Here is a 27,688-nt window from a genome sequence, read left to right on the forward strand (position 1 = left end):
TATTCAGTACACTCCTACCTAGGACAAGATCTAGCTAGGTTTAAAAAACCAACCAATTCCCTATTGCAAAACAAGCACCACAAAAAATGTGTATTGCTTTACAAATCATGCATGACATTTCTCCTTAATACCTGAACTCAAACATAAAACAGTATGTACCTACAAGACTGCTACGATCATCACAGGTTAGCAGCTTAACTAGATCCAGGTTCACAAGACAAACACAAGAGCGATCCCTCGCACTATTAGGTCCAAAATCTTAGTCTCCCTATAATCCTAAAACCAGACTATATCCTCAAGAGGTTCAAAAGTAATGTAAAAATCTGGCTCCATGACCAAGATCTGAATCAGATATATCTGTGTATATCAATCAAATAACATTCCCCCCTGCCCCCAATGACTCCTCCATTTTTACCTTATTGCTATCCCCTCTGCACCACAGCCACATTTAACAATTCCCTGATAATCTTTTGCAGGACCAAGGCAGGCAAACGCGAGGTTATCTGGCTTGCTACTTTCTCCACTTGGTTTAGGTTTGTTGTAATAGGAATACTCTAAAAGCAATGAGAATTGTTGTAACCAATGGTCTCCAAGCAAAAGCATCAACCACACTATCTAACCCAACTGTCAGCTCAGAACTTGGACAGAGATTATAAATAAGTAAACTACTACTCAGGCATGTAACCTCATCACATGCATCATTTTCCTTTCAACCCTTTGTAAAGTGCCCATTTTTTCCAATCACTTTGAAGTAGCAGCCCTGCAATTAAGCACATCATAACGCTCAAGAAGTAAAAAAAAACAATAACAAAAATGGTTTAACAAAGATTTTTGTGGGCTTTGGGCAAATCATATACTAGATGTCATTGGAGATTGCAAAGCCCTTTGCCAGCGCTCTACACTGGAAAAGTTAGCATCTTCCCGACAGGTGTATGGTAACATCTACCTAAAACACTTCTTTTTAGACTAGTGCAAAGAAACAACAGAGATTGCTGGAGATATCTGGAAACAACCTTTAATGTATTGACTTTGCACTTCCGTTCACTGATCTAATAGACCTTGGTTTGCAAAGCTGTAAAGAGTGGCAGACATCTTTTTCCATAAGTAAGTTGTGGAAGACAGCAGGCAAACATCACCTCCCACAAACTGGAAGGTCCACTACAGAATGTCCTCATATATCTGACGTCTCTAAGAAGTCACACTACCAGCTGCACCTCCTCAGAGGTATTCTTCCCTTCCTCTCCTTCCCCCAGAAGCTCACTGTCTCCCGAGCCCTGGTTCTCTCAAGGCTGGACTACTGTAACAGCCTCTATCTTAATCTGCCGGCCTCCACTCTCCGCCCTCTGCAACTTATCCAGAACAGAACTGCGAGACTTGTCCTTGGCTTCAAGCCCACTCTCCTCTTGCACTGCCTCCCTGGCTCCCCCTGCACTGTGGGACTGTCACTGTATCCCTACAGCCCCCCTTCCCAGCACTTGCTCTGCACTTACCTCGCACTTGCCACCAGCTGGCCCTTTTTATTTATTATTTATTATTTTATTTTATTTTATTACGCTACTTACCTTGTATTGCACTTCCCCCCCCCACCTCCTCCCCCTGCACTTTCTCCTTTTCCCCTTACCACTGCACTTGCGCGATCTGAATGACACCTGGCCTAGTAGGATCGTTTGTCTGTCTTCCCCTTGTTTCCCTCCCTCCCTGCCTCGTCGCGCCTTGAAACACTTGTGTATAGGCGCGTTACAAATACCATATCATATCATATCATATCATAAATACTTGTGTAAGTTGTACACTTTAAAGTACAGGGCAGCTAATTTGAATTTTTCCCAACCACAATGGCAACTGCAGCCAGCAACAGGATTATTTTCTTCGGATGCTTGGCAAGTGGCCAGCTTCAAAGTATGGGGTAGCACCATAGCACATCTCTGATATTTCATACCTAAAACAATGTTTAGCGTAGAATATTTAACCTCCTGGAAGGCAGTTTTTGGTAACGGGCATTGGATACAAACAGCATTATGCCACTTTTTTTTTTTTTTTTTGCGAAATTGTGTTCGCAGTAGTGAACACTGCATTTTGAAAAGAGGTAATAACTTCTTTAGTAGTCTGGCACTTGGGTGAGAGTGGAGGTGCGCCAGTGAGCAGAACTGATCCCCTGCCAGGATTGGGCCTACCTCGTGCTTACTGCAGTACTCTACATCAAACAACATTTCTTCGGAGGCCCCCTTTTCTTAGGATTTCCCAGAGCGACTAATGTAAATCATGCAATGAGATGGAGACAAGTGAGGTACTTGTTCACATTCCTAACAGAGCATTTGCAGACATATTAGATCGCTAAACCTGGTTTAAAAGACATAAATGGGAACACTACCATCTAAAAAAGTATCAATGTAGACTCTCGCACAGGTTCACTCCTGAGCAAAAGTGTATTTAAATGAGACACACTAAAATGAGAAACGTGGCAAGCACAAATATAGCTACTGAAATGTGCACATAAAAATGTGTTCAGGCTTCATGCATAAATAATATCCTAAATACCTTTTTCTTTTTTTGTTCTGGCATCTACCAGACAAGCTTTGGAACTTCCCAATGCTACCAGCCATCTTTGCCTTTCTGCAGCGTTAACTGCCTTCATGTAAAAATGCTGCTCTCCTGGTATTATTAACTCCATTCTTGTGTTGTCTGTTGGATGAACTATAAAGAAAAAATATTAAATGGGTTGGGACAAAAAACAAGAGCTCTCAGTAAACATGGCTACCAGTTTCAAAGTTGTCACTGAACTGTCAACCTTAACCTTTTCTCTGTACCGATTACAAGACCAGATAAAGTTTAAGGGCCCGATACATAAACATTTCCAATGGAGCACATATGGAGAGTTCTGGAGCCTCTGAAATGTGCCCGAGCAAAGCTTTGTGAACCAGATTTGCGTGAGAGCTTCCTACAGATGCTCCAGACATACCCAAATTTGCTCCAGTTTTAGGCTTTGTGAATCCGATATAAGGTAGCATGGCAATTCAGATGTTCACAGGCATCGCCTCATTGTCTATAGTGCATCTCTTTGCTAACCAAGGCCAAACTGTACATGTCAATGAACAGCCTATCTTTATAACCTGCAATGCATGTGAATAAATTGCAACCACGTTTACATGTTGAGTTTTTCTATTTCCCACCATCGTTTAATCACAATTGTTTTCAGTGCATGAAGTTGAATTTGTATATTCTCTCTGCCCATATCGTATTCAATTATATGCATAAACAGAGAAGGTCCTTGTCAATCTAAGCATAATACTTGAATACCAACAATCAATGCAATAGGGATGAAAGACTACAACACAATCCACCATTTGTCAGGTAATTTGTCAATTTCAGGTAAACAAAACGTAGAAAAACTTTTGACAACACAAATATTAAGAGCATACAATCATAACTGCCCAACTTTATAGCCAATAAAAGCAGACCCATTTTTGATCCATTCTAGACTGAAGTGATCACCTTCACATAACTGGTTGCACACATCCCAAAGGATTATTTGACCCTTCAACATCAACTCTTAACTTAATAATCAGGGAGCGGAATGTCACATTTTTATTATTTTTACATTCTACAATTCTACATTGCAGATCTTTCTGGAACGCAAAGGTATTCTTGTAGTACATGTCTTTCTGTTCCAAGTTTCGCATTTTGTGAGATCTACTAACTATTTGAACAACACTGACAAAACATCTGCATTCGAGTTTTAAAAGAGGGGATTTTCTGTGGACTCAAAAGAGGAGAGAATATAAAAGACTGTCAGCAAAGCATCGGAATAACTAACTCTTTACAGACAAAAACATAGTTACTGTTGTACCAACTTCCTTTTTCCTGCTACCACCATCCGTTCGAACTTACCGACTCCCATTTCTCCTCCTCCCTCCATCACCTCTGCTAGTCACTTAAGCGGCTTTTAATTTTGGAGTAATCTTTGATTATACTATTGCTTTTGCTCTCAAATTTCCACCGTTGCTCGCTCCTGGCATTTTGAGGTCTATAATATTCAGAAAGCTTGTTCATGCTTTCCTTTCATGGCACTAAAATTCTTGTTTCACTCCTTATTTCTTCTAGGCTGCTCCCAGAGACGTCTATTCAATGAAATGCCAGGCGTAGCGGAAGTGATGTCATTTGACCCCACCCCGAAGTGATATCGCGGGTAGCGAAGGAACACAGCCCTTCACCCGTTGACAAAACAGGAAGTGGCATCACATTGCAATGTATACTACAAAAAATATGGTTACGATATCACTATAATGTGATGTACATTTCATGCAAGAATGGATCGCCATATGTATCGTTAAGATCAGTGTGTATAGGCCCATATTACCAAATTACTGTGAATGCAAGCAGACGTCCATGTCCAAATGATGATGTGTTATTATATAGCACTTACGCTTAAGCGCTTTACATAGAAGAAATATACACCCAATATCACCCAACCTGTGTTGGTACCCATTTATCGACCTCAGAAGGATGAAAGGCTGAGTTGAGGCGTTTAAGAACAGACTAAATCAGTGACTCATCCCCTGAAGTGAGCCTGAAAGAAACCTTTAATGAGTTTAGCAATTATTGTATAGAATTCCAGAAAGACACATATATTGACGCATATATTTGGTATTCCTATTCTTTCTTATCTAGGGTAATTGCTGAAAGTGTTAGACTTGTGGTGCCCCTGTTCTTTTTTTTTTCTTCTTTTTTTATAGGGGCCTTAACAAGAAAGCCAGCCACTCCAGTAGCAAAGAGCCACATAGTGCTGGTCACAGCCCAGGAGCATATATTGCAACCAAAAAAAAATACACTTTTTTTTGTAGGTCGCAAGGGACCTCTGACGACCCCCAAATGACGTCCCTGGCTGCTCTGCAACTCCACTCTTCTCATTCTTCCTGCCCATCAGCTTGCCCCCCTTCAGTTTATCAGACACTTGTGATTCCAGTTTCCCTGGCTTGTCATTCCTATTCCTTTGCTGGCTCTCTTTTGAATATCTATTTCAGTTGTGTTTAAATACCTACATGGCATGGCTGCTTCGCTCTCTTACTTGATTGCTTTTTATTGCCCTTCCCGTGGCTTCACAGTCCCAATTTCATGCATCAGTTCCTCACCCTCTATGTGTTCAAACTAATTTCTGCTCGTTCTCACTCCTAAATTCTGGAAAAAAGCGTCCTCTTATTCTTTGATCGTTGTCTTTCTTCTCTCTTGTCTACTCCTGTTTTATGGACTACTTGCTATCCACTGGACTTTTTAGCCAATTGCCTGATCATATTTTTTGTTCAAGCAATTTGAAAACTCAGTGTAACGTGGATAAAAACTAAACATGGATTTTGCTCACAGCGTGCCTACATTACAAAGAGCGCGTGGCACTGTGTACAAAAAGGGTTAGGGCTTAAAGCTGGTGTTATGCTTTCTGGCACTTTTGATCCAGCAGAGGTTGAGAAAGGAGGCAGCGTTTGGCTCGGGGAACCATCTGACGCAGAGGGCCAATCAGGAGGGGCGGGATAGGATAAATGATGGCAATGGGGCTTGGTCTGTGTGGGTTATTCGAGTAAGGTCAAGAGAAGGTGGACCAAGAAACCAGGCAGAAAAAGGACAGTGCAGCAGAGCATGCAGAAGTATTACAGAAAGCGTGTGCAAGGAGAGGTAATGGTTGATGAGAGAAATTGGTACTTTGTTGTGAGACTGCGTGTAAGGTGAGCGAGTGATACTAAGGGAGAGTGTAGGAAGGGTGTGACAGAGTGGTTGGGAAAGGTGACTGGGACAGCAAAAGGAAGGTGACTGTGGGAGGAGGGGCGGGTGGAGTGTAGTGGGGTAAGAGTAGTGGAGGGAAGAGCAGCATAGAGTTGTTCGAGGAGAGAGAAGAGGGAGTAGTGGGAGAATAGAGGGAAGTGTGTAGGGAGTAGAGGAGAGAAAGACATGAACATCGGAGGAAGAGAAGATGGAGAGGGATGAGGAGACGGTGGGAGGAAGAACAGGGGGGAAAGAATGGGGAAGGAAAAGGCAGTACAGAGAAGTTCAAGGCAAGGAATACTAGGGAATGAGAGGAAAGAACAAGTGGAGCTTGGGAAACTGGATGGTACCTATTCCAACTGTAAAGACTGTTTTGTGGGACCCTGCATAGGATCCATCGAATAAGTACAAAGGGAGACAGCTAAATCAGGTGTTTGTCACTAGGCCATCATGATTAGACAGTCAGTTGTTAAATAGGAGGAGTTGCCAATCTCCATTTAACACCTTGATGTTTATGGGCACCTGGACTAGGGAGGGAAAAGCCCACAGGAGACGGGAAAGGGACAAAGGTCCCTGTGTGAAGCCCTGCCCCAAAATTTCAATGAAAACGTTGAACCGTCTTCAGGAGTTGGTGTGTTCTTAAGGCCATTTGTCACAAATCACATTAATTTTCCATATTTCACACAATCCCTGTTTTTCCAACCACAGTATATTATGTTTTAAAATCCAAGTAGTCATTTTGACAATCCCAGTACAGTGAGTGTGGCTTACCATCTTTGATTGGATGGCCGCCAAAACTTTGAAGGGTGCATGGATGGTGGTTAGAGGTCTGGGATAGTGTCCAGCCCGCTGTGCATTTATCTATGGGAATCCTGTGCTGTTCTTGAGAACCTACCTGCAACTGTGTCTTGAAACTTAAGACCTCGTTGGAGACTTCTTGCTGATGCTGTACTGCTGATTCGTGAGCCTCCTGATGCAAGATTCTGTCTCTCCTCTGCCCAATGACTCCAGCTTCAGACTCTTACTCAATATGGTTCTGTGGGAAAAGCTGTATCCTCGTACACTGCAGCCCTCAGTGCATGCCTAGAAACTACAGGACACTGTTCTTCAACCAACACTGAGGAATGTGGCCCCCGCAGTCTAGTGGAAACTGAACAGCATTTCTTCTGCACTTAAATGCCTGTTCCATTGTAGGTCTCCTTCGGCAGGACCACCACAGCAGTTCTCCTTCATGGGACCCTTCTGTATACTGTCCTATAGTCCTTTGTGCGGACCAGAGCATCACTAACTGATCCCCAAGGGCCAGTATTGGGGTAACGTGCTGCTGTCCTCTAGCCCACCACCAGGAGGATCATCTTATGAAGCCTGCTAAGATTCCCTGCAGTGCTGGATCCATCCTCCTGTCCACCAGGGGCTTCATGAGAAGTTCTACGGTCAGGAACAAGAACCACAATCTGCAGAATACAGAGCATCTAAACAGCCCAGCAGCCTTTTCCGACATCCTTGTGGACCTGGAGTCCTGAATCTGTTGCCGGTGTCTGTCTCCAGTACATGGGGTCTCCACATGCAGACTTACTACCCACTAACCGCCACTGTGACTCAGTCTGGTGTATCTTTTATTCAAGAGCCCTCTGGTCTTAGAACCAGGTTCTGGGTCTCTTCCTGTCGGATCCCCCGCTCCCCATTATCACTAGACTGAAGATTCCCTCCTCTGCAACTCTTCTGGGACTCTGTGAACACTTGCCTCTATTTTCACTTTAACCATACACTACCTACCGACAGTCTTGTTAAAGTGTATGGACAACCTTTTCAAACTCTCTAACTACAAGTACTTGAACGTTTAACTTTCTCTGTAAAATTACGTTGAGTATCTCTTTAGAGATTGTGGTTTGGGATTTTAGGAACACTTGTGACTATTCACCAGGTCTTGTCACTTCCTCTGAGGGGGATCCCTTTCCTATTGAGGAGTCGCTACCCAATAGTCCCACTAGGGGTGGTAATATGCGGGAGCACTTCATAGGGAAAGGCGCCCCTGTAGGGGAGAAGAACAACGTCCACCTGGGGGAAATCGTCCATACCACCACCACAAAACAAACCCCTAACCTGAGGGTCACACTTTTCATCTATCCTGGATAGTAGAACCACGTGCTACTGTAAACCCATCACTGTGATAAGTATAAGACCAAGTGAAACGAAGAAGAGCGTGAGAGGCATATGGATTAATCAGATGAAGAGTCAGCCAAATATTGTAAACGAGGTGGCTCACTGGAGGCATGAGGAGTGCCAAAGAGACAGTCTTGATGTTACGTGAGGGCGGCATCAACAGTATGAACAGGAAAGTGAGTACGGACAATGCAGATCTCATCACGGAAGCCAGGAGTATGCGAGCAAACCCCAGGAAGCCAGGAAGTTCAAAGTCGCAATGCTGCACCCAGAGCAATTGCATCTATCTGGGAGTGGGACAGGAAAGGCAGGATGTTGCCGGAGCTTCCCGAAAGCTGGCATGGAGTCGACTCACTTGGTGGTGGAGTGACCGCTGGAAGGTGGACCATCAGATCCGGAAATGAGGTCAAGACCACGAGCCTGTTGCAGTGCCACGCGGGAAGGAGGAAAGGCCCCTGTTACCCCGGGAAGAACAAGAGCTGTGTCCCCAAGGCACCAGAGGTAAGGGAAACGGTGGGAAGACCAGGTGGGGTCCGGGAAGAGGTCTACCTCACTTCGAGTGCATCAGGAGTCAAATCCCTTGTCGCAGTGGCCAAGTCAATACCACTGCTCCTGCAGAGTGCAACAGGAGTCATCGCCCTCGTCGAAGTGGCCCAACCATTACCACTGCTCAAGTAGACTTGCGAAAGGTTTACAAGAAAGACACAGAGGAGCCTGTAAAGATATTTATCAGTCAGACATTAAAGGGAAGCCAAACAAAGCGGTGAGCTTTTCTACTTCCTGGAAAGAGTTGAAGAGACTGATGCAAGCTTTCTATAAAAGTGCTGAAGGATCGCTGTGGAGAACTTTGAAAATCGAACCAGGGAAAGGGTGTCATTCCCCTCCCTCTGTTTTGAAGGGACATTGAAAGAATTACTATTATGAGACAACTAAAGCAAGACACCAGAAGGGAGTTATTCCCCTGGTGGAGGAACTTTATTTTTATTTTATAAACTTTTGGTTTAAGTGTTAGGCTTAGATTTCTAGGTTTCTGACACTGGACGGAGAACATTTTTGGACTGACATTTGGACAGGTCACTGACAGTTTTCCTAGGTTGAGGCAGGGCAAGCCCCTTGAAAGTAGGGAGAGATAGGTTTCTTCTTTTAGAAATAAAGGTTTGTAGCCCCAAACAGGAACCCTCCTTGTCAATCTCGTTCTTTTACATCATTTTACTGTTCAGCAGTCTTTACATTTTTAAAATATTTACCTGTTTGTGCTGATTTTCTGATACACAACTTTATATGAAGAGTCCCTTTTCAGAACTATGTGGTGTGGACCTTCATGTACTGTATGCCGATGTGTGTGCAAGCTGCACTTCTTACACACCCCTCTTTCTAAGAGTGCATCTAGATTGTTTTGACCCACTACTATAGTGAGGTTTGACAAAGGGAAACCCTGCACAAATATCATTTGTTGTTCTTCTCAAGCCCTCAGAGGACTTGTAGAAAATATTCCCACCACCACACGACACCAGTATGCTTCCAATTTACAAAATTCCAAAGCATTTAAAGTATAAAATCAGATTTTGCTTCCAGTTAAACAATCGTCAATACATTTAACATTTTGAAAATCCCAGTGCACTGCCAGTTTTGTAGCGAAACACTGCTTGCGCAGCTCATAATAAAAAGACAACATGTATCCACAATCCGATAGAACATAATGGAAAGCAGTGTGATGAGGTCCAGTACCAGTCACACTGGCTTTCCACCTGCAAGGGGGAGATAATAAAGAACAGTTTTAAAAAAGCATCATCTCCCACCACATGACGTATCCACAGCTTTACTTTTGCCATGTAAAACTGTACCAAACTCAGGATCACAGGAATGCACTCCAGTACACACAAAGTGATTTATTTAGAAAAGCAGACAGGATGTGCAGAAAGTGTCCCTCTTTTGTGTTGAAGTAGAACACAGATAATGAAAGTTGAAAACAAATCATTTAGCATCTAAAGAGCAGCTTAGCAGTCTCTTTCTAAAAAAAGGGAAGCTTGCCTTGGAATGAACTAAACATTAAGGATAGATCTTCCACTACTCAGAAAGTCTAGTCATTGCTATTATGCAATGTTATATTATTTAAGATGAACACGTTTTTGGGACCAGTCTGGTGTTGCTCAAGGATTTAAAAACACAAGTATCAAGCATCTTGAAAGTCAAGAACAACTACGAGTCGTAGTCAATTTTTGGGATTCCCCCAATCTGTGAACCTGAAAGAGACTACATCGTAAGCACTGTTAAAAGGTGTTGTTTAGAGTTATGAACCTATGGAAAACCCATGTGTAATATCTGAAGACATGTTCAAAGAATAATCTAAAACTCTATGTTTTCATAAAGTTTATGTCATGTAAGAAATTCCTTTTAAAACAAGTGGGTTGCCATAATGTAGATCGCTTTACAGGTTTATTGTCCTACCATCACAATCGCATACATACCTTTAATTTCACATACAGCCATCTTAATGCTTCCCTTGCACCCTTTACAAACATCATCCTGAGAGTCATAATAGGAGAGTATTCCATTTTCCAGAACAAACCAGCGAGGCTGCCAACCTAAGTAAAAGAACACAAATTTGGATTATTTTATAACAGCATCTGTGAGAGAGAACTCGTTCAGGCAATTCACTAAACTAACAGGGAGGATTAGTGAAAGGAAGCCCAAATTCCTCTGCAGCACGGTGCCAAAGTTACGAAAGAATTCCTTACCTGTGACAAAGATCCTTCATCTTTGGTATCTTCAGCAGAGCTAGATGCCTTGATTTATCCCATATTTTCATTTTAGTTTTCGCTTTTAGCAGCACCCTTGGTGCCAGTAAATGGTTAACTATCGTGTTGCTATGACTATTGGAGGACTCTGTGATAATGTCTTCATTTAGCAACAGAAGGCATATGAACAAGCGAACTTGGATTTTAGTTGTGCTGCTTGCGTCCAGCGGCATGGATGGTCATCTACAAGCAATGCACTTCATGTATATACAATTCTACAGGCCAACTAATCCATCATCTTCCCCGTTATGTATGTCAAAGGGTTACTTTAGAAACAACAACACCCTCGACAAGATGTATTAATTGAGAGCATTTAGAATGAGACAGAACAGTGATAACATAGTTGCTATCTTCACCCAGCACGTGTAGAAATACAAAATTAGTATTATAAATGCCACTAGGCTGTTATTGTGTTCATCTTTTGCTTGCACTAAAATATTGTTCAACCTCTCCCCATTGGTGTGAGATTATTCACCCTCAACGCCCAATAAGCCTTTCCTTTGGGTTCTCCTACCACCTTTTCATGGGTGGTAGCCAAATATTCTTCTTCTCTACTTCTACACTTGGCATCTTGGACTGCATGTCTTGTTGTCCATCTGCTATCTGCCACTGGATGGCACTTTTCTGTCTTAAAAAGCCATACAGTTTGCAATGGCTTTTGGTGGACAACTCATTAAATAAAACTATAGATTCAAGTCACAAACAGTGCACAGGGGGTTTTGTTACAGTGCCACAGTTAATATATCCACACTCACCCACCATTGTAGGGCAATCTTGCCACTTAATAACAAAATGGGCATCAAGAGTAAAGCAAACCTGAATTATGTTTGCTTCACTCTTGATGACCAGAAAAATATTCAATGTCATGTACTGACATAACGTCCCCTCACATTGATGGTGAGCGGGATGCCTGCACATAAAATGGAAGCCCCATTCCCCCACCAGCGCCCGTCCCCAATTCATCTCAGAAAAGGAGGGGATCCTCTCCCTTCCCCGCGCACAATCAGAGGCAGATTGTGCTTGGGAAGGGAGTGATTCCCCCCCTTTTCCAATGCACAATCAGAGGCAGGCTCGGTCTCTGGCACAAACACACGCACACATTCAACAGGAACTCATGCAGATACAAAGACATACATACACAAAACACATTTTTCTTACCTGCTGCCCTAGTCCCCACGCCGACTTAAACAGAGGCTCTCTGATGCCCCCGCAGGAATAACAGGAACCAGGAAGCTCTCTGATCAGATCTATTTGTCTGATCAGAGAGAGCTTCCTGACTCCTGAGGGCATGCACAAGAGACTGGAGCATCTCCAGAATGCTGACCAGGAAAGCCTAAATGTGCTGGGAGGTGCGAGAGCACCTACTAGGCACATTTAGGCTTGCAGTTGCTCAGCCCCCATCCCCACTGAGCCGTGCAAGGCTCGGGAAGAAAAATGCCCCGGCCTTGCATGGCCCATTGGGCGTGCATGCTGGGGAACAAACTGTCAAAGGGAAAAAAGGGAAACCGCTTCGAAGTGCTTGCCCTGGACTAGCTTTGGCTCCTCCACAATGGGCAAAGTGGCTAGTTGGCGCCCCCCGCTCTTCTCCCACCTCCAGCCACTGCCTTCATGTTGGCTGTCTCTGAACGAAAAACCCATCCCATTTCATATTTTTACTATTCATCTTTAAATCCATGTGTCATTGGCTTGCCCCCTCTCACTAACCAACACCTTCTCTGGTAATTTGCTGCTACGCTCCTTGCACTCTACTTCATTATCTAATCACTTGTTCCCAGTCCATCAGCTACATCGCCCTTCTTGCCCAGTTTATTGGAATTACAAATCTTCCCCCTATACCTTGAAGGTTCCTCACTCTATGTACAGCCAGATAACTCCCATTGCTTGACCTTTCTACTCCCTACTCCACTGTGTAATTTCACACAAACTAAACATGTTCTGTACTATGTGTTGCCCTTCTCCCAGCTTCTGTATAATACAATTGCCTTCACCCACTGGCCAACTACCATCTCTCTCCCTAATTTGGCAAGACACCCAATCCCGGATGCTCAGCTGATTGTTCATTGACTTTTTGCAAGTTTTAGTAAGTTTTGTAAGCAAGTTTCTGGCTGAAAAAACGTATACGCTTCTCATTAAACAGAGGACAGAAACAAATCCAGATAAAGAACACAGATACCTATGCATATAACTCATTGAATGTCATCCAGGTAGAATTATAATCGTCTTTAAATGCCCTTCCATCAGTCATAATTTTCAAAATACTGTAAAATGTACCAAATCCTGGATCCAGTTGTCCACATTGTGCTTCTTTCTTATATTCCAGTTACTGAATTTGGTGCAGCCAAGACATCTGATGTTGGCCCAAACAAGATATCCTGGAAAAGTAATGAAGCAAAACCACCCAATGGCACCTTGGAACATTCAGTATAATACTAGGTCCATTGTGTGACAGCCCCAACCCATAACTTTGACATTCTGCCACAATACCACAGCAATATCTCAGTTACATCTCCAATGGTGGCCATTATCCTGCAGTTGCAATTGAAATATTTTCTGGGTAGTTCAGTTTAGTGTAAATGTGATCTTCTGTAGCATCTGCCAGCAACTTGAGGACCAATTTACTAGTGTCTATTGCTACACATCATAGGCACCTTGTTCTTTGTAACGGTCACCGCTAGTTCCAATTCCGCCATTTTCCTCAATTGCCCCTTCTTCTCAGGAGTCAATTGCTTCCAGGAGGTCTCCTTAGAAGACTTCTAGCTCAAGGAAGAACTCCCCTAACTATATTACCTTGCTGAGGTTCCACTGTGCTGTCTCTCGCATTGTAAAGTCAGTAGTAGCATACGGTCAATAGAAATGAGAGGTCAAGTTGATTTCATTTTTTGCACACATCCTACATGTATTCTAGCACACATTGAGGGTTCTAACTGCTGTACAAGAATGTGTTGGGTGCTTTGGTACCATGAACAATATTAGAGAACAGTCTGCAATTGAACAAAGCATATGTAGGTTGTGCAACTGTTTATTTTTATTTAATTGGTTTCTTCTAACTCGCATAATACCACAGTTGGGTTTCTAGGCGCGCATCCCGGATTCGACCCTCGGTTGCTCTGGTTGGTCCTGCTTCCAAGACCAGCACATTGCCCCTGTGCTATCCTCCGTTCAACTAGAGGTAATTCACCTTCTATAATAAAATATACACAAGTTAGTCTACATAATTTTCATTTTTTTAATTTTCAAAATGACCAAGAAACGTGACAAAGATACTGAGCAAAGTACAAAAGTAAATGGGTCGTTTTCCATCTTCACTCATACTCCCATTTCTATTCACTGTCAGCCTCACACATATTTATTTATTCATGCATTCAATCTTTCCACCACCACAGTTATTAATGCAGACATCCATGCATCTGTCTGCTCATCCATCCACCCACTCTCCTCTCCTCTGCCCTGGCAGTCGCAATCTTCCAACCATCTTCTAATTCTCATTGATCACTCCGGATGCACGCTCATTCATCCTTTCTCCCATTCATTTATTCACCAGTTCACCACCTGATTCAACCATCATGTATGCTATAAACTCATCCATTGTTATCTGGCTTGCATCTGCTCTCCCTTTTGCCTGCCCTCTCCCAAATGCACCCCTCATCTGCCAATGTTTTAGACCATGAGACAGCTTCACACCATGCCCAAGTCAAACCTAAAGGCTTCAACAATGCTTGTTTACATTGAGTTTACAATGCAATCATTGCCGCTAGAAGAAGCTTCAGAGGACAAGGGTTGTACACCATGTAGAGTCCCCAAAGAGTAAACGGCTAACTGTATTGTAGGTGTTGTCTTGGCTCAACATGCGATATAGCTCAGGATCTCCCCTTGTATCACATGTAGCTCATTCCAGAAGATTCCCTGTTCACTGGAAGGTTACAGCCCCGAGCTTGAGCTTTTCAGAATTCTGGAGCCAGTAGAAGGCACAAAAGGCCATTAGACTGATGTGAACTCTACATCCATCGTTGTGTTACACTGAGTGCTAGCCTTGCTGCTCTGTTTTAAATCTTCTCAATCTTGAAAACCAGCTTCTTTGAAATCCACAAGTATCTGGCATTGGAATAATCAAACACGAGGAGAACCATGGTCCGGATCAGGATAGCATTCAAGAGTGGGGTGATCATATTTTAGAACGTGAAGATGGGAATGTAATGATGACCTTCCAAGAAGAGCTAACTTGATTTTGATTTCAAGGTTTAGCACATTGTGATCTAGGCCGGTAATGGATCCCATAGTGGCCTTCCAGAAGGAAGAAAGTTATATCAGCGAGAACCAAAGACATGCGTGGTCATGAGCCAGCTCCATCAAAGCTCCTTTGAGACCTACAAGTTATACTTAAATCTGGTATAATGTTAGAAAGGCGGACAGAGAGGACCCATGTAGGACTCCAAATGTTAGGGGCCAGTAACAAACAAGAGGGAGATCAAATGTCCCCAGCTACAGTTCTGCAATAGTTTTCCTGCATGGCCTGTGCTTTTTCTGTGATAATAACCAAGAAAGATTGCAACTTCTTTTTGGTCGTGGGTAGGGGCATGGATTGTACTGCAGCTACCTTTTCAGCCTGGGCCTCACTGCCCCACTGCTACAGTGAAGGTTTTTAACACAGGACATGGCTAGCTTGCATTTGGCGGAGTTTGATGTGAGCCTGACCTGCTTCAGAGTCTGACCAACCAAATACATATCTTTCACATGGTCTCTCCAAGTCTCGCTGTAGATGGCAAGATCATCTTTGTACATGCCTACACACTCTGAGGTTGCTCCAAATGATGGCATGTAGCTGATGTTCCAAGCAATTCAAATGGAAAAGCCAGCTAACTGAAAGAGTCCCAGTGGGGTGGAAAAAGCAGTTTTCATCCCATCGTCAGGGCCAATACCCTTTTGGCCAGGCCCAAGATAGAAATTATGGTTGAGCTGAGGTAAATAATTTCTCCGTCGGTAAATCCACAAGGGCATGAGATACGTGTAAAAGTCTGACACGTCACTTACCTTATGGAATACAATACAGAACCCCTATGAGGCGTCAGATTTAGCCACCAATGCTATGGGCGAAGAGCACTCACTATGAGATTTTTCCATAACACTCATGTCCAACATCACATTTTTCTTTTTTCTTTTTTAAATCTGCCAAATTGATTTTAGAGTTAACAAAAAGGGACTACAAGTACCTGAGAACGAACAAAAACAAGTTGATCAGCAACATAACTGTACACCCAGTTCATTGAGACAAAAGGATCAAGCAGAAAAAAAAGAATTCAGTACGACCATACAGTTCAGTTATTTGTAATTTCCCCACTTGTTCCAATCCTGGAAAATGTGTGTGGGCAGCCACAGGCCCCATATGATATATGATATGATATATGAGTTTATTTATATAGCACCTATACACAATGTATTTCAAAGCGCTTCAAAACAAGGGAGGGAACAAGGAAAAATACAATGACATTCGTACAGGCCGTAAACAGTAAGGATGTAAAATTAACTATTGTACTCGGCCTGATGACATTTCAGATAGTGCAAGAGCCAAGTCATAGATAAGGAAGAGAGGGGGAAAGTGGAAAGGAAAGCGAAACCGACAGGCGACCACCGTACTAGGCCTGGTGACATTTCTGGTAGAGCCAGGAAAACAAAAGGTGAGGGAAAGGGGTGCAGAAAGGGAGGGGAGGAACAAAATAAGCGACTATCGTACTAGGCCTGACGACATTTCAGATAGTGCTGGAGGGGTTGGGGGGAACAAGTAAGGGGAGAGGGGAGGAGACAGACAAGGTTGCTATCATACTAGGTCAGGCGACAATTCTGATAAAGTAAGTGCACAGAAGTAAGTAAGGGGAGGAGGGAAGGAGATAGCAAAAGATAGAAAGGGAGAGGAGGAGAGAACAGAGTAAGCAGTCAAAGAGGGGAGAGCGAATACAATTGCAGAAGTCAGTAGTAACACAATGTTGCAAGCCTGGATACAAGATGAAGATGGGAACAGCATGATTCAGGGCCACCATGAGAAAGGTTGACGCACTGTAAATCCATGAAGTCCATATAAGTCAAATCCAGCATTGGTCACAAGACGGTGATGGTGAAACCAGAATGCATCAGTACAGACTCCTGCAGAAGTAGAGGGGGAGCGGGCGATGAACAGGGTAGAAGAAGCAAAACAGGCAACACCTGTGTGCGAGAAAGGGGGTGGGGCACAAGGGAACATCACTGGGGAACCAGAGGGGCGGGGATGGCCTGTGAGGACAGAGGGACTAAACACATGTTGGTGCACGCTTACCTGCTGTCTGAGCAGGGGTTCAGACCCTGGATCCACCTAGTCTGAACAGGTCCAAACAGAAATTGCCCTTTCCTTCGACTGCCCTTTGCTTTGGACGCCCGGGCGAGGGACGGCCTTGATCTAAGAGTTAAGAGCAGGATGGAAGAGGCAGGGCTAAGAAGTTGGACGGTGCTTAGGCCAGGTAACCAAGATCCACTTACACCTGCTCCCCATCTGCAAAGGAAAAGAGCCTGGAGGGCTCCTTAAGTAGGGAAAAATAATAGCAGCAACCAGGAAGGCACAAGGTGGGCGGGGCTTGCTTCCCAGGAGGATAGATCAGCGGCAACATGCTCACCTTGGAAACAAGACGACACAAAGCAACACAGGTTTGATCCCCGGGTCTGCGCTTATAAACCTCTGGGTATTAAGCACGTTATAAATACGCAACTAAGACAAATTCCTATAACAGCACCTCGATGCCCCCGGGCTGTGTGAGCGCTTTAAAAATGCAAATAAATAAAATAATTAAGTGGGGAAAAAGAGCAGCAACCAGGAAGTCACCAGGTGGGCAGGGCTTAGGCCAGGTGACCAAGAGCCACTTGCACCTGCTTCCCATCTGCAAAGGAAAAGGAGGCCAGAGGGCTCCTTAAGTAGGGAAAAAAGAGCGGCAACCAGGAAGGAACCAGGTAGGCGGGGCTTGCTATATCCTTTCCTCTATTGGCATTCAAGTATCCAAATCCCTTCCCCATTTAGAGATCTTAGGCATTTCTTTCGCGCCCCCAACTCATGTCAATGTTGTGTTTGGCCACAATCAATGTATTGAGATGGAAAGTCTTTTCGTACATGGAATAAGCCGTCTCTCCCCATATGCCGAGCAGAGGCAGTTTCGGTTCGTTAGGAATGGGCTCAAGTATTTGGGGTACGCGTCCTTGATTTACAAGCCAGAACCTGCAGATTTTCAGACATAGCAAGATCATGTGGTAAAAATTGGCAACTGCAATATGGCAACCTAAGCAGTTGGTATACACCACTTTTGCCAAATGAATTTTTGCCACATTTCTTTCCAATTTCTTTCAACCACAAACTTGCAGATGGAAAGTATTGTTAAGAGATATAATAAGGAGGGGAGTGTGAGGCTAAAGGGGTTTCCCCCCACTGTTTGCGGTTAAAGAAAAGTGCAATATTCAGTTAAAAATGCATTCAGCAAAAATCCCATTCAGCAAAAGAAATACAGCAAACATTTAAAGAACCAAGCAATTGGAGTGCCCGGCACGGCCCCATCCAAACAACATATCAATAGTATAATCAACTCTATTTAGTACTTTTAATTGTACTAGCCTGAATCTGGCAAAGATGGCAATTTCCCTTGGAGCCATCAGAGCCTCCAGCCAGTCTTCTGCTGCAATGGGGCCCATATGTCTCAGATTTCTGCTGTAGTCGTGTCAAGGGTTGGCAGGTAAAATTAAGAACAACTTGATATAATGTTGAGATTTGGGAGATCAGTTCCAAATTCAAATTGCCTTTTCGGGGCATTTATGAGTTCCACCAAGTTAAACTTGCATGGCGTGTCCAAACCGTGATGCGTCAGCAGTCTGCCAACCTCAGCTATACAGTTCTATACAGTGCTTGTAGGGAGTCAGTGCCCAACAACTGCTCAACTTCAATGAGAGTTTGAGGATTTGATGTGTCACCATGTATCCATTCATTAGTGAAAGTCAGCTGGGAGGCCCAATATATTTCTGGAGAAATGGGACACCAATTCCCCCTTTCCATACTCAACTGTAAAGGGTATGCAGCGCAATCCACGGTTGTGACCCATACTAGAGCAACTACCTTAAGGACCGTTCAACTTTAAGGAATTCGCTCCACAGTATTGCAACCAGGGTTTTCTGAAGAACATATAGGTACCTGGGGAGGGCCACCATCTTGAATAAGGCTGCCCATCCCAGCAAGGTAAGGGGAAGAGCAGTTCAAAACCTGGAGTCCATCAGGAATCGATCTGTGATTGGTGTCAAATTACATTTAAGGAATGCACCAGGGTCACAACACATTTGGATGCCCAGGTATTTGGACAAATTAATGGCGACAGAGAATCTGCAATCCGTTGGCATCACCTCTGATCCACCATGGATTGAGAATAACAATGAATTAGCCCAATTGACGCAGAGTCCGCTATAGTGCCCGTAAATTCATAACATTTTCCTTAGCTTTGGAGTTGACCATCGCAGGGTCCCCCCACACACCAATAAATCATCAGCCTACAGCAATACTCGGTCTTCCCGTTTTAACAAAAAACACAAACCCTTTAATGAGATGGTTTCTGCGTAACCAAATTATCAATGGCTCCATGGGCAGAATAAAAAGCATTCGAGAGAGGGGGGCAACTCTTTCGGGTTCCCCTCCCCAGTGAGAAATATTGGGACATCCATTGACCCACACCGCAGGACGTTTGAATAGCAGTTTAACTCATTGTAGAAACATTGGTCCGACTCCCATTTTAACCAACACTGCCCAAATGAATTCCCACCGGACCATGTTGAATTCCTTCTTGAAGTCAATGGCTATCACCAACATGAGGGGGACCGGGATGTGCCACACTCAGTCCATAGCACTATGCAGTCTGCTTAAGTTCATAAGGGTAGTCCGGTCTGGCAGAAAAGCATTCTGATCAGGGTGGATAAGAAATGGTAACACGTCCAATAATCTCTGTAAGGATGGATTTTGGCCAGCACGTTAGGCTCATTATTGATGAGTGATACTGGCCGATAGGAGGAGCAAACTTCTGGCGGTTTACGTTTTGTGGGGCAAACCAAGCGAATAACCCGGCATACATCTGGAGGGAGTGCCCCTTGTCCCTGCTGCTCAGAAACACGGACAGCATGGGCTTAGATACTCTTTCATTTAGTCAACTCCACAGAGAAGCATTGGGCCCAGGGGATTTAGCCGACTGGAGCGACATTATGGTTGCCACCCCCTCATCTTCTGCAATATCTGACTCTAGTCTTTTCTGGGTGTTAGTGCTGGTAGGGATAGGGAGTTTGTCTATGAGATCAGAGTACTGCGGTTCAATTTGGTCATCAGGTGCCCGATACAATTTTGCATAGTAATATGCAAAGGTCTTGCAGATATAATCATCCTCTGTGGCCATCTCACCAGTATTTGTTGAAACACCCTGTACATATCTGAAGGATTCCTTCCTTTCCAACCCGGCCAGTAGTTTCCCAGCTTAGTCGCCGATTTCATATATCCTGGCTGGGAAGCCAGATACACCCGCAGAGCAGTGCCTGCTGCATGACTGTGAAATTGCATGAATCGTCTCGGTGTCTCCAAAGAGCCATTAGAGATTACATGCTGCTGCTGCCTTCAGAGGTCTGACGCTAAATCAGATGAGGTTCCCCACCCTTACTCGTTCTTTAGCCACAAGTATTGAAATGGTCTCCCCTTGGAGCAACTTTTTATACCCCTCTCAGGGTCACCAATTGATAGCCAATTTAACTCAAAGTATTCTTCTGTTTTATCCTCAAGTCTCTTTGTCAACCCTGGAGCCCCAAATTATATGGATTCAATCTCCAGACCATTCCCTCACGGGCAACCTACCCCCACCAGCTGCAGGGAGTGATCCAAAATAGCATGTGGTAGACACTGTATAGTGACACTGTATAGAGACACTGTATAGTGGCAGCCCGAGAAATGTCAGTATTTGGCATAAAAAGGTAGCAGAGTCGTGATAAGGAACAATGTACATTGGAATGGAAAGAATAGTCTTATTGGTGAGGATGGTGCACCCGCCATACATCAATTAAGCCTATGGCGTCTGCAAAAGTGTTGAGCGGAGTACGAGTGTGGGTTCCACCTATAAAGTTTGAAGAACCTATCTAAAGCTCTATTCATGACATCATTGAAATACTCACCCACAATTCAAAGGTCCACCTCATGCTCCGCTAGCAAACCCTGAAGCTCAAGTAGGAGAGCCCTCCTGCATACACATTGAGAAGCCCCAAACACCTCCCTACGAAATACCCTAATCAGTAATAGGTCATTGTCCCTGGCATCTGGTAGCACCACTTTGGTTTCAAATGGGATCCCCTGGCGTACAATAATCGTGACCCCCCCCCTTGAGTCCCTTGTGAATCTGCATTAAAGCTCCTGCTGTAGTTAGTTATCAAAAGGAATTTACAGTCCGTGCCGACCAGGTGAGTCTCTTGGGAGAAATACAAACCTAGGCTTGGTCCTATAAAGCTATTACATTACAGTACACCACTTTATTTTGTTACAGAGACCATTACCATTCCGGGACATACACTGAAATGTGTTCTGACAGTCGACACTCATCATGCCATTTCACCTTATTTAACTGAGACCAAATCTTTGCTCAAAAGAAGCAACTAAAACACAGCAAATGAAAATCGAAAACCTGCCGATTACAAGTGGTAACCCCGTACACCTCAATAATGTCCTCCCACCCCATACATCCTGCAACTCAGTGTATATCTGCCACCCAACAATAACCAACTAACAAGGGTCCAACTTCTGCAGAATTGGAGAGCAGAGAGGTACAGCGAACTCTCAAGTACTACCGCATCCCCATTACCATCAGTCAACCAACACAAAAGCATTTATCACATCAGTACAGACGCTGCTTTCTGGTTGGGGGTCAGTCCTTTCCTTGCAGCCTCCCTCACTGGAGCAATGCACCTTTATTCACTGGGGTGGCGTGGGATCTTTGGGTCTTCGTCCAGGACTTGACTCTGGTCAACCGACTTGGCATCAACGGTGGACAAGCATTTTTCAACACTGATAGCAGTTTTTCTCCCGCATTGACGGTCCATCTTATGTCCCAGTCTCTGCTCCAGCCACTCTCCCACGCTTGCTCGAGTTCCATGAATATCAGCCAACAGTCCACTTGGTAGACTTTAAAATGTACCAGATAATACAGGGCATGCTTTTTTTTTACAAAACCTTTATTTTTGGTATTTAGCACACCGAACAAATACACACCCACATTAGGGTGGATTATCAACTTTGCGCCGTTAACTTGGACCCTTTCCATCCCCCTCCCTGTGCTCTCCGCCCGCCCCCCCTCCGCCACCACAAGGCAGATATGCTGGTGGGCAACAGTTCGCCCCACTGGGTCCTTGTACCAGGGGTTATTGGCCTGACTTCAGACTGTATCAGGGTGTGTTGCCTAACTCCGAAGTGCCTGTTGAGGAGGTTTCTTCTTCAATTATCAGAAAAGTGATCAGCGGGCCCCAGATGTCAGGCGGGCGCGAGTGCTGAGGGAGAAGTTTAATGAAGTCTGCTTCTACATCTTGGTAATGGAGTAGGTCATTTCGCCAGGCTGTGTAGGAAGGAGGGGGGCCGCGGCCCCATGCCAGGGTGACTCTCCTGCGGGCCAGTGTTAGTAGGACTCTGGCCAGTTTCCTCAAAGGAGCGGATAGCAGTCTGGTCATCCCCAGCAGGGCTGCCGTGCATCTCGGTTGTATTGCTTCTCCCACGATTGCCGTATCTAGCTCCCTGTTCCAGAAGGGGGCTACCTCAGGGCATTCCCATGCCAAGTGTATAAAGCTTGCGGCTATGGTTCCGCATCTCTTGCACTTTGCCTGGATGTCGGGATGGTGTTTGATAGCTTTTTCCGGTGTGTGGTATGTTTGGTGGAGGAAATTGAAATGAATAAGTTTGAGCCGGGAATTAAGTGCAATTTTCTGAGTCTGATTCAATATGTAGCTCCAATCTGCGTCTGTTATATTTGTATTTAGCGCTTTTTCCCATCTGGTTTTCGTCCCAGTGTTGACAGGGGGTGTTCCAGCGGTTAGCGTTTTGTATATTTGCGACACCAACCTGCCGTCTCCTTGTGCTTGAATTACATCATGCAGCAATTGCCACGTAGGTGGTTGACGCGGGAAGTCTGGCAGATGGGTCTGCAGGGTGTAGCGAGTTTGAAAGTAGAGGAACACGTCTAGCGCAGTGTTGCCCCCTTTCTGTTTGGCTTGGTCTGGTGTCATGAAACCCTCTTCTGTGAATAGATCCCCTAGGGATTGTATATGTAGTTTATCAACCCACTGGTGAAACACTTTCTCTGATGTAAGAGGGATTCCAGGGATAAATTTGACTGGCAAGAGGGGAGAGTACCTTGTGTGCACCCCCAGCTTCTTTGCCACAGTCCTCCAGACCTTGTATGTTGTGAGCATCACGTTCATCGTGCGATTGGGGACGGGGAGCTGGGCGAAGACCACTGCAGTCAGGAAGTTGGGAGTTGCCAGGGCTCTTTCCACCTGTACATGAGGGCGGATTGTTTGCGTTGCATACCAGTGGCTGAGTTACTGTGCTTGGGCTGCCCAGAAATATTTTTCAAGGTCAGGGAGGGCCAGTCCGCCGCTGGACACGGGGAGTGTCAGTATTGTATACGCCACTCTAGCTGGTTTGCCAGCCCAGAGTAACTCAAGGACCAAGCTTTTCAGCCTTTTCAAGAAGGATTGTGGTAGTAGCAGCGGTATATTGTTGAAGAGGTACAGTAATTTTGGCAACCCTACCATTTTGACTAATGAGGTTCTGCCCCAGAGTGTCAGTGGGAGCGTCTTCCAGCGAGAAACCTTGTCGTGCAGGGACTTGAGCACCTCTTCATAGTTATCCCGGAACACTACTTGATGGTCTAGCGACAGCTGGATCCCCAGATATCGAACCCCGGCGGTTCTCCAAGTGAGTCCGAAGTCGTCGGCAAACTGTATTGCGTCTCAGGTCAGTGGGAAGACGACTGATTTCGAATGATTGATTTTCAATCCGGAGGCCGCCCCAAATTTGATGACTTCCCGCATGACTGGGTTCAGATTAACCTCCGGGTCACGTATATATAGGGCCACGTCATCGGCGTATAAGGACACTATGAGCTTGTGTGGGCCGATGATGAGACCCCTCTGTTGACAGAGTTCCCGCAGATTGGAGGCTAGTGGCTCCATTACCAGAGCGAATATTAGTGCCGAAAGAGGGCACCCTTGTCTTGTGCCACGCTGTAGGTTTATTGTGGATGATTTTGCCATGCCCACTACAATATTAGCTTGTGGATTGGTGTATAGGAGGGAGATGAGCTTGATGAAGCGGGTCCCCAACCCCATCCTGGTGAGAACCAGGAACATAAACGGCCACTCCACCGAATCGAACGCCTTTTCTGTGTCTAACAGGACTGCAATTGCTTGGTCTGCTGGGTCCAGAGCCTCAATGATTCCAAATATTCTTCGAATGTCGAAGGTCGTATTGCGGCCTGGTATAAAGCCTGCTTGGTCAGCCAGCACCAGGGCTGGCATCAGGGGCATCAATCTATTCGCTAGGATCTTGGCAAGAATTTCATTGTCCAGTTTAAGCAATGAGATCGGGCGGTACGAGGCGCATCCTTCCGGTGGTTTTCCTGATTTGTGTAGTAGAATGACATTGGCTTCGCGGGACGAGTGAGGAAGGGACCCGCGCTCCAACGCTTCCTCATATACTGCTGCCAACAGGGGAGCCAGGGTTTCTGCAAAGGCTTTATAGAATTCACCCGTTAGGACGTCAGGGCCTGGTGCCTTGGAGGATGGTAGGGTTTTTATAGCTGCTCTGATCTCTTCCTGTGAAATTAGTTCGTTCAGAGGTTTGCGTTACTGATGCTCGACCCAATAGAGTTCAGTATCTTCTAAGTATTTCAGAGGGAGGTTCGAGTCTTTCGGGAGCCTGGCGCTGTAGAGATCTTGGTAAAAAAGCCTAAATTCTTCTGCTATCTTTTCATCCGTATGGACTTCCTCTCCTTGCCTGGTTCTGATCTTTTCGATTTGGGACTGCTTGTTGTTGGCTCCGATTAGATTTGCCAGTAGAGCTCCTGATTTCTGGCCCTCACCATATTGATTGACTTGGCTGGTGCGGTATAGAAACTTAACCTCACGTTCGGCTGCTGCGTTGAATTTCTGCAGTTCCGTTTTTATAGCGACTGCAGACTGCGGGTTGGTTTTGTTCGGATTCTGGATCTCGAGTTGCTTCAATTTTTTTTCGCTGGTTGTAAGCTCGCTCCTAATAAGCTTGAGAATGCCATTTTCCTTGGCGAGGCAGACTCCTCTGATGAAGCATTTTAAGGATTCCCAGATTGTACCTGCTGAGGGGACCGACCCCAGGTTGGCCTCCAGGAACATGTCGATCTCCTCTCTTAGTTCGGATGCAAAGACCTCGTCCCAAAGTGATCCCTGTTTAAAGCACCAACGCAGTAGTGTCGGAGCGGGGTTGGCTGGTTTGAGCTTAAAGAGGATTGGTGAGTGGTCTGAGAGTGTTCTCGGGTGGATGCAGCACCGGCCGCATGACAGGGGGGCGTTTGTTGAGGTGAAGAAGTAGTCAATCCTGGAGCTTGTATTGTGGACCGTCGAATGAAAGGTGTATTCACGCTGTTCCCCATTGGAGACTCGCCACGAGTCTTGTAAATCAAACGCTCTACAAATTTCTTTTATCTGGAGACTGGCCTTGGAGTGTGGATATTGAGCGGTCGTCGATCTGTCTCTTACAGGATCTATCGCCGTGTTCATGTCTCCGCCCCAGACAATTGTTGCCGGGTTGAGCGACGAGAGCGGTGTTAACACCCAGCCAAAGTTGTCGGGGCCATCTATATTCGGAGCATAAGAATTAACAAAGGTCACTTTCTGACCTGCGATGATGCCGCTCACCAATAGTGCTCTGCCTTCATCGTCTTTTGCCATGTGTAGTAGCCGGAAACTGAGCCGCCTGTGTAGGAGGATGGCGACTCCTCTCGAGTATGTGGAGTAAGATGAAAAGTATCTGTGGCAGCCCGAGCTTGTGGCCCACTGGTGGTCCTTCCCTTGAGTAAAATGAGTCTCTTGAATCAATGCTACGTCCACTTCGTGGCGCCTTAGGTATTGCAGAATTTTCCTAGATTTAGCCGGAATGTTGCCGCCTCTTATATTCCACGTTAGAACATTGAATGGGGCAACTTAGATTTTATATCGCGCTGTGTTTCTGGTTTCATGGGTTGCGGATGTCTGGCCGTATTTGAGCTTACGTCGGGGTCTTCGCTCCCGGGTTGTGGGCCCCGGTGCGGCGACGGGTTCGGCAGCGGACAGGGAGCTGGCGGGGAGCAGGACGGTCGTGACCCGGTGGCGCTTAACTTTCCCATTAACATCGAGCGGCTCAAACTACGGGCTAACCTCAACAGGTCCGAGACGTAACTCTCCCCTGGGCGGGCAACCCCAAACTGGCCGGCCGGGAGTTTCTGAATTACCCAACACAAAACCAAGAAGGCCCATGGAGTCGCCATGCCGAGGCGTTAGATCACACCTCGAATGTACCGACTCAACGTAGGCAAACAGTAACTGAACAGTAGCTGTGCTGGGGGCACCTGGGGCCTCCCAAGTGACCTTGCCCCGACTCATACTGCTGTAAATGAACTGGTTTACTTTGCGCTGCTGTGCCCATTTTGTGCGTAGCTTTGAAGTGCCTTTTAAGGAGGATTCCTGGAGTTCCTGTCTCTTTGAGGTCTGGGGCGAGCCTGGTTCTGATCTGGGAGACCTAGGCGATCAAGGAACAGATTTGCTTCGTCTGGGGTTTGGAAGATCTGGACCCTCCCCTCGTGCTGGATTCTCAAGCGTGCTGAATAGAGCATTGAATACGGCAGTTGGTTGTTACGGAGTCTCTGTTTGACACTAGCAAATTTTTTCCTTTGCAACTGTACTGCTGGGGAAAAGTCGGGATAGAGGTGGATTGTGTCCCCGTCGTGGCTTAGCTCGCCCTTTTCCCTGGCGAGACGGAGCAGGGTGTCGCGATCGCTGTAATTCAGCAACCTCGCTATCATTGGCCTGGGAGGAGCGCCTGGAGCTGGTCTCGTCGCGGGAATCCTGTGGGCTCTCTCAATAATAAATAGGTGGGACAAGGCCTCACGGACAAATAGATTGGTGCATAGAGATTCTACAAAGTCTTCCATTTTCTCCTGCGTTTGCTGTTCTCCCACTCCGACTATCCGCAGGTTGTTCCGCCTCGATCGACCCTATAAGTCCTCACACTTGGCAGTGGTTAGTTTCATCTGTGTTTCCAGCTGAGAGACTCTGTTGGTTAGGGTTGCCAAACTATCATCGAGATCCGACACCCTTTGCTCCATCTCGTTCATGCGTTCGGCATGGGAATCCATGCGATGTTGTAGTAGATCGACCTTGGACGCTAGGCGTCCATTTTGTTACTCAAACTGCCAATGCCTGCTTTCAGGTCCAGAAGGATTTCTTTTATTTCAAAGGGGTTCTCCGCGACTGCTTCCTGTTGGGGGCAGACAGACGAAGAAGCTTGGTCTTCTTGGTGGGGCAGAGCTCTGGGGGTCGTGCCACTTTCGAAGTTCAGCTTCCTCTGCGATTTATCGTATTTCCCCATCGTGGCTGAGGGATCGAAACAGCTTAAATTTGGGATGCGGGAGGTCTTGCTGTGCCCTTCACCCCTCTTGGGTCCACCTTCGGGCTAGGTTGAGCGTAATAGGAGATTTAGCGGCAGTACAGGAGTAGGGTGGGGGGGGTCGGTTCTCGTCGTATATGGAGCCCTCCTCAGATGGCGCAGATTCCGCAATAAGTTTCGTTGCAGGACTGATGTGTGACGAGGGATACGCGCCCTATGGGCTTCTTAGAATGAGGAGCGGACTGTAATGGGGCGCCTTGGATGTCCGGGATGTTTAACGTTGGGCCTTTCGGGC

The 27,688-nt window shown here is 45.6% G+C and overlaps 1 protein-coding gene across 3 annotated transcripts in view; it reads right to left on the bottom strand.

Annotated features, from left to right (window-relative positions):
• PLEKHA3 (pleckstrin homology domain containing A3) overlaps positions 1 to 27,688 on the bottom strand; it is a 723,378-nt gene that overhangs the window by 527,620 nt on the left and 168,070 nt on the right. For 2 of the 3 annotated variants that reach the window (XM_069616102.1, XM_069616103.1), the window contains exons 2-3: positions 10,383 to 10,499; positions 2,539 to 2,694 (exon numbers count right to left, since the gene is read on the bottom strand). In XM_069616102.1, coding sequence (XP_069472203.1) covers positions 2,539 to 2,694; positions 10,383 to 10,499 — 273 coding nt within the window. The remainder of the gene's footprint in view (positions 1 to 2,538; positions 2,695 to 10,382; positions 10,500 to 27,688) is intronic. The other variant, XM_069616104.1, reaches the window with a different exon arrangement.

The sequence above is a fragment of the Ambystoma mexicanum genome, chromosome 9 (assembly GCF_040938575.1).
Source record: "Ambystoma mexicanum isolate Mex_15411 chromosome 9, UKY_AmexF1_1, whole genome shotgun sequence".
Classification (NCBI taxonomy): domain Eukaryota; kingdom Metazoa; phylum Chordata; class Amphibia; order Caudata; family Ambystomatidae; genus Ambystoma; species Ambystoma mexicanum.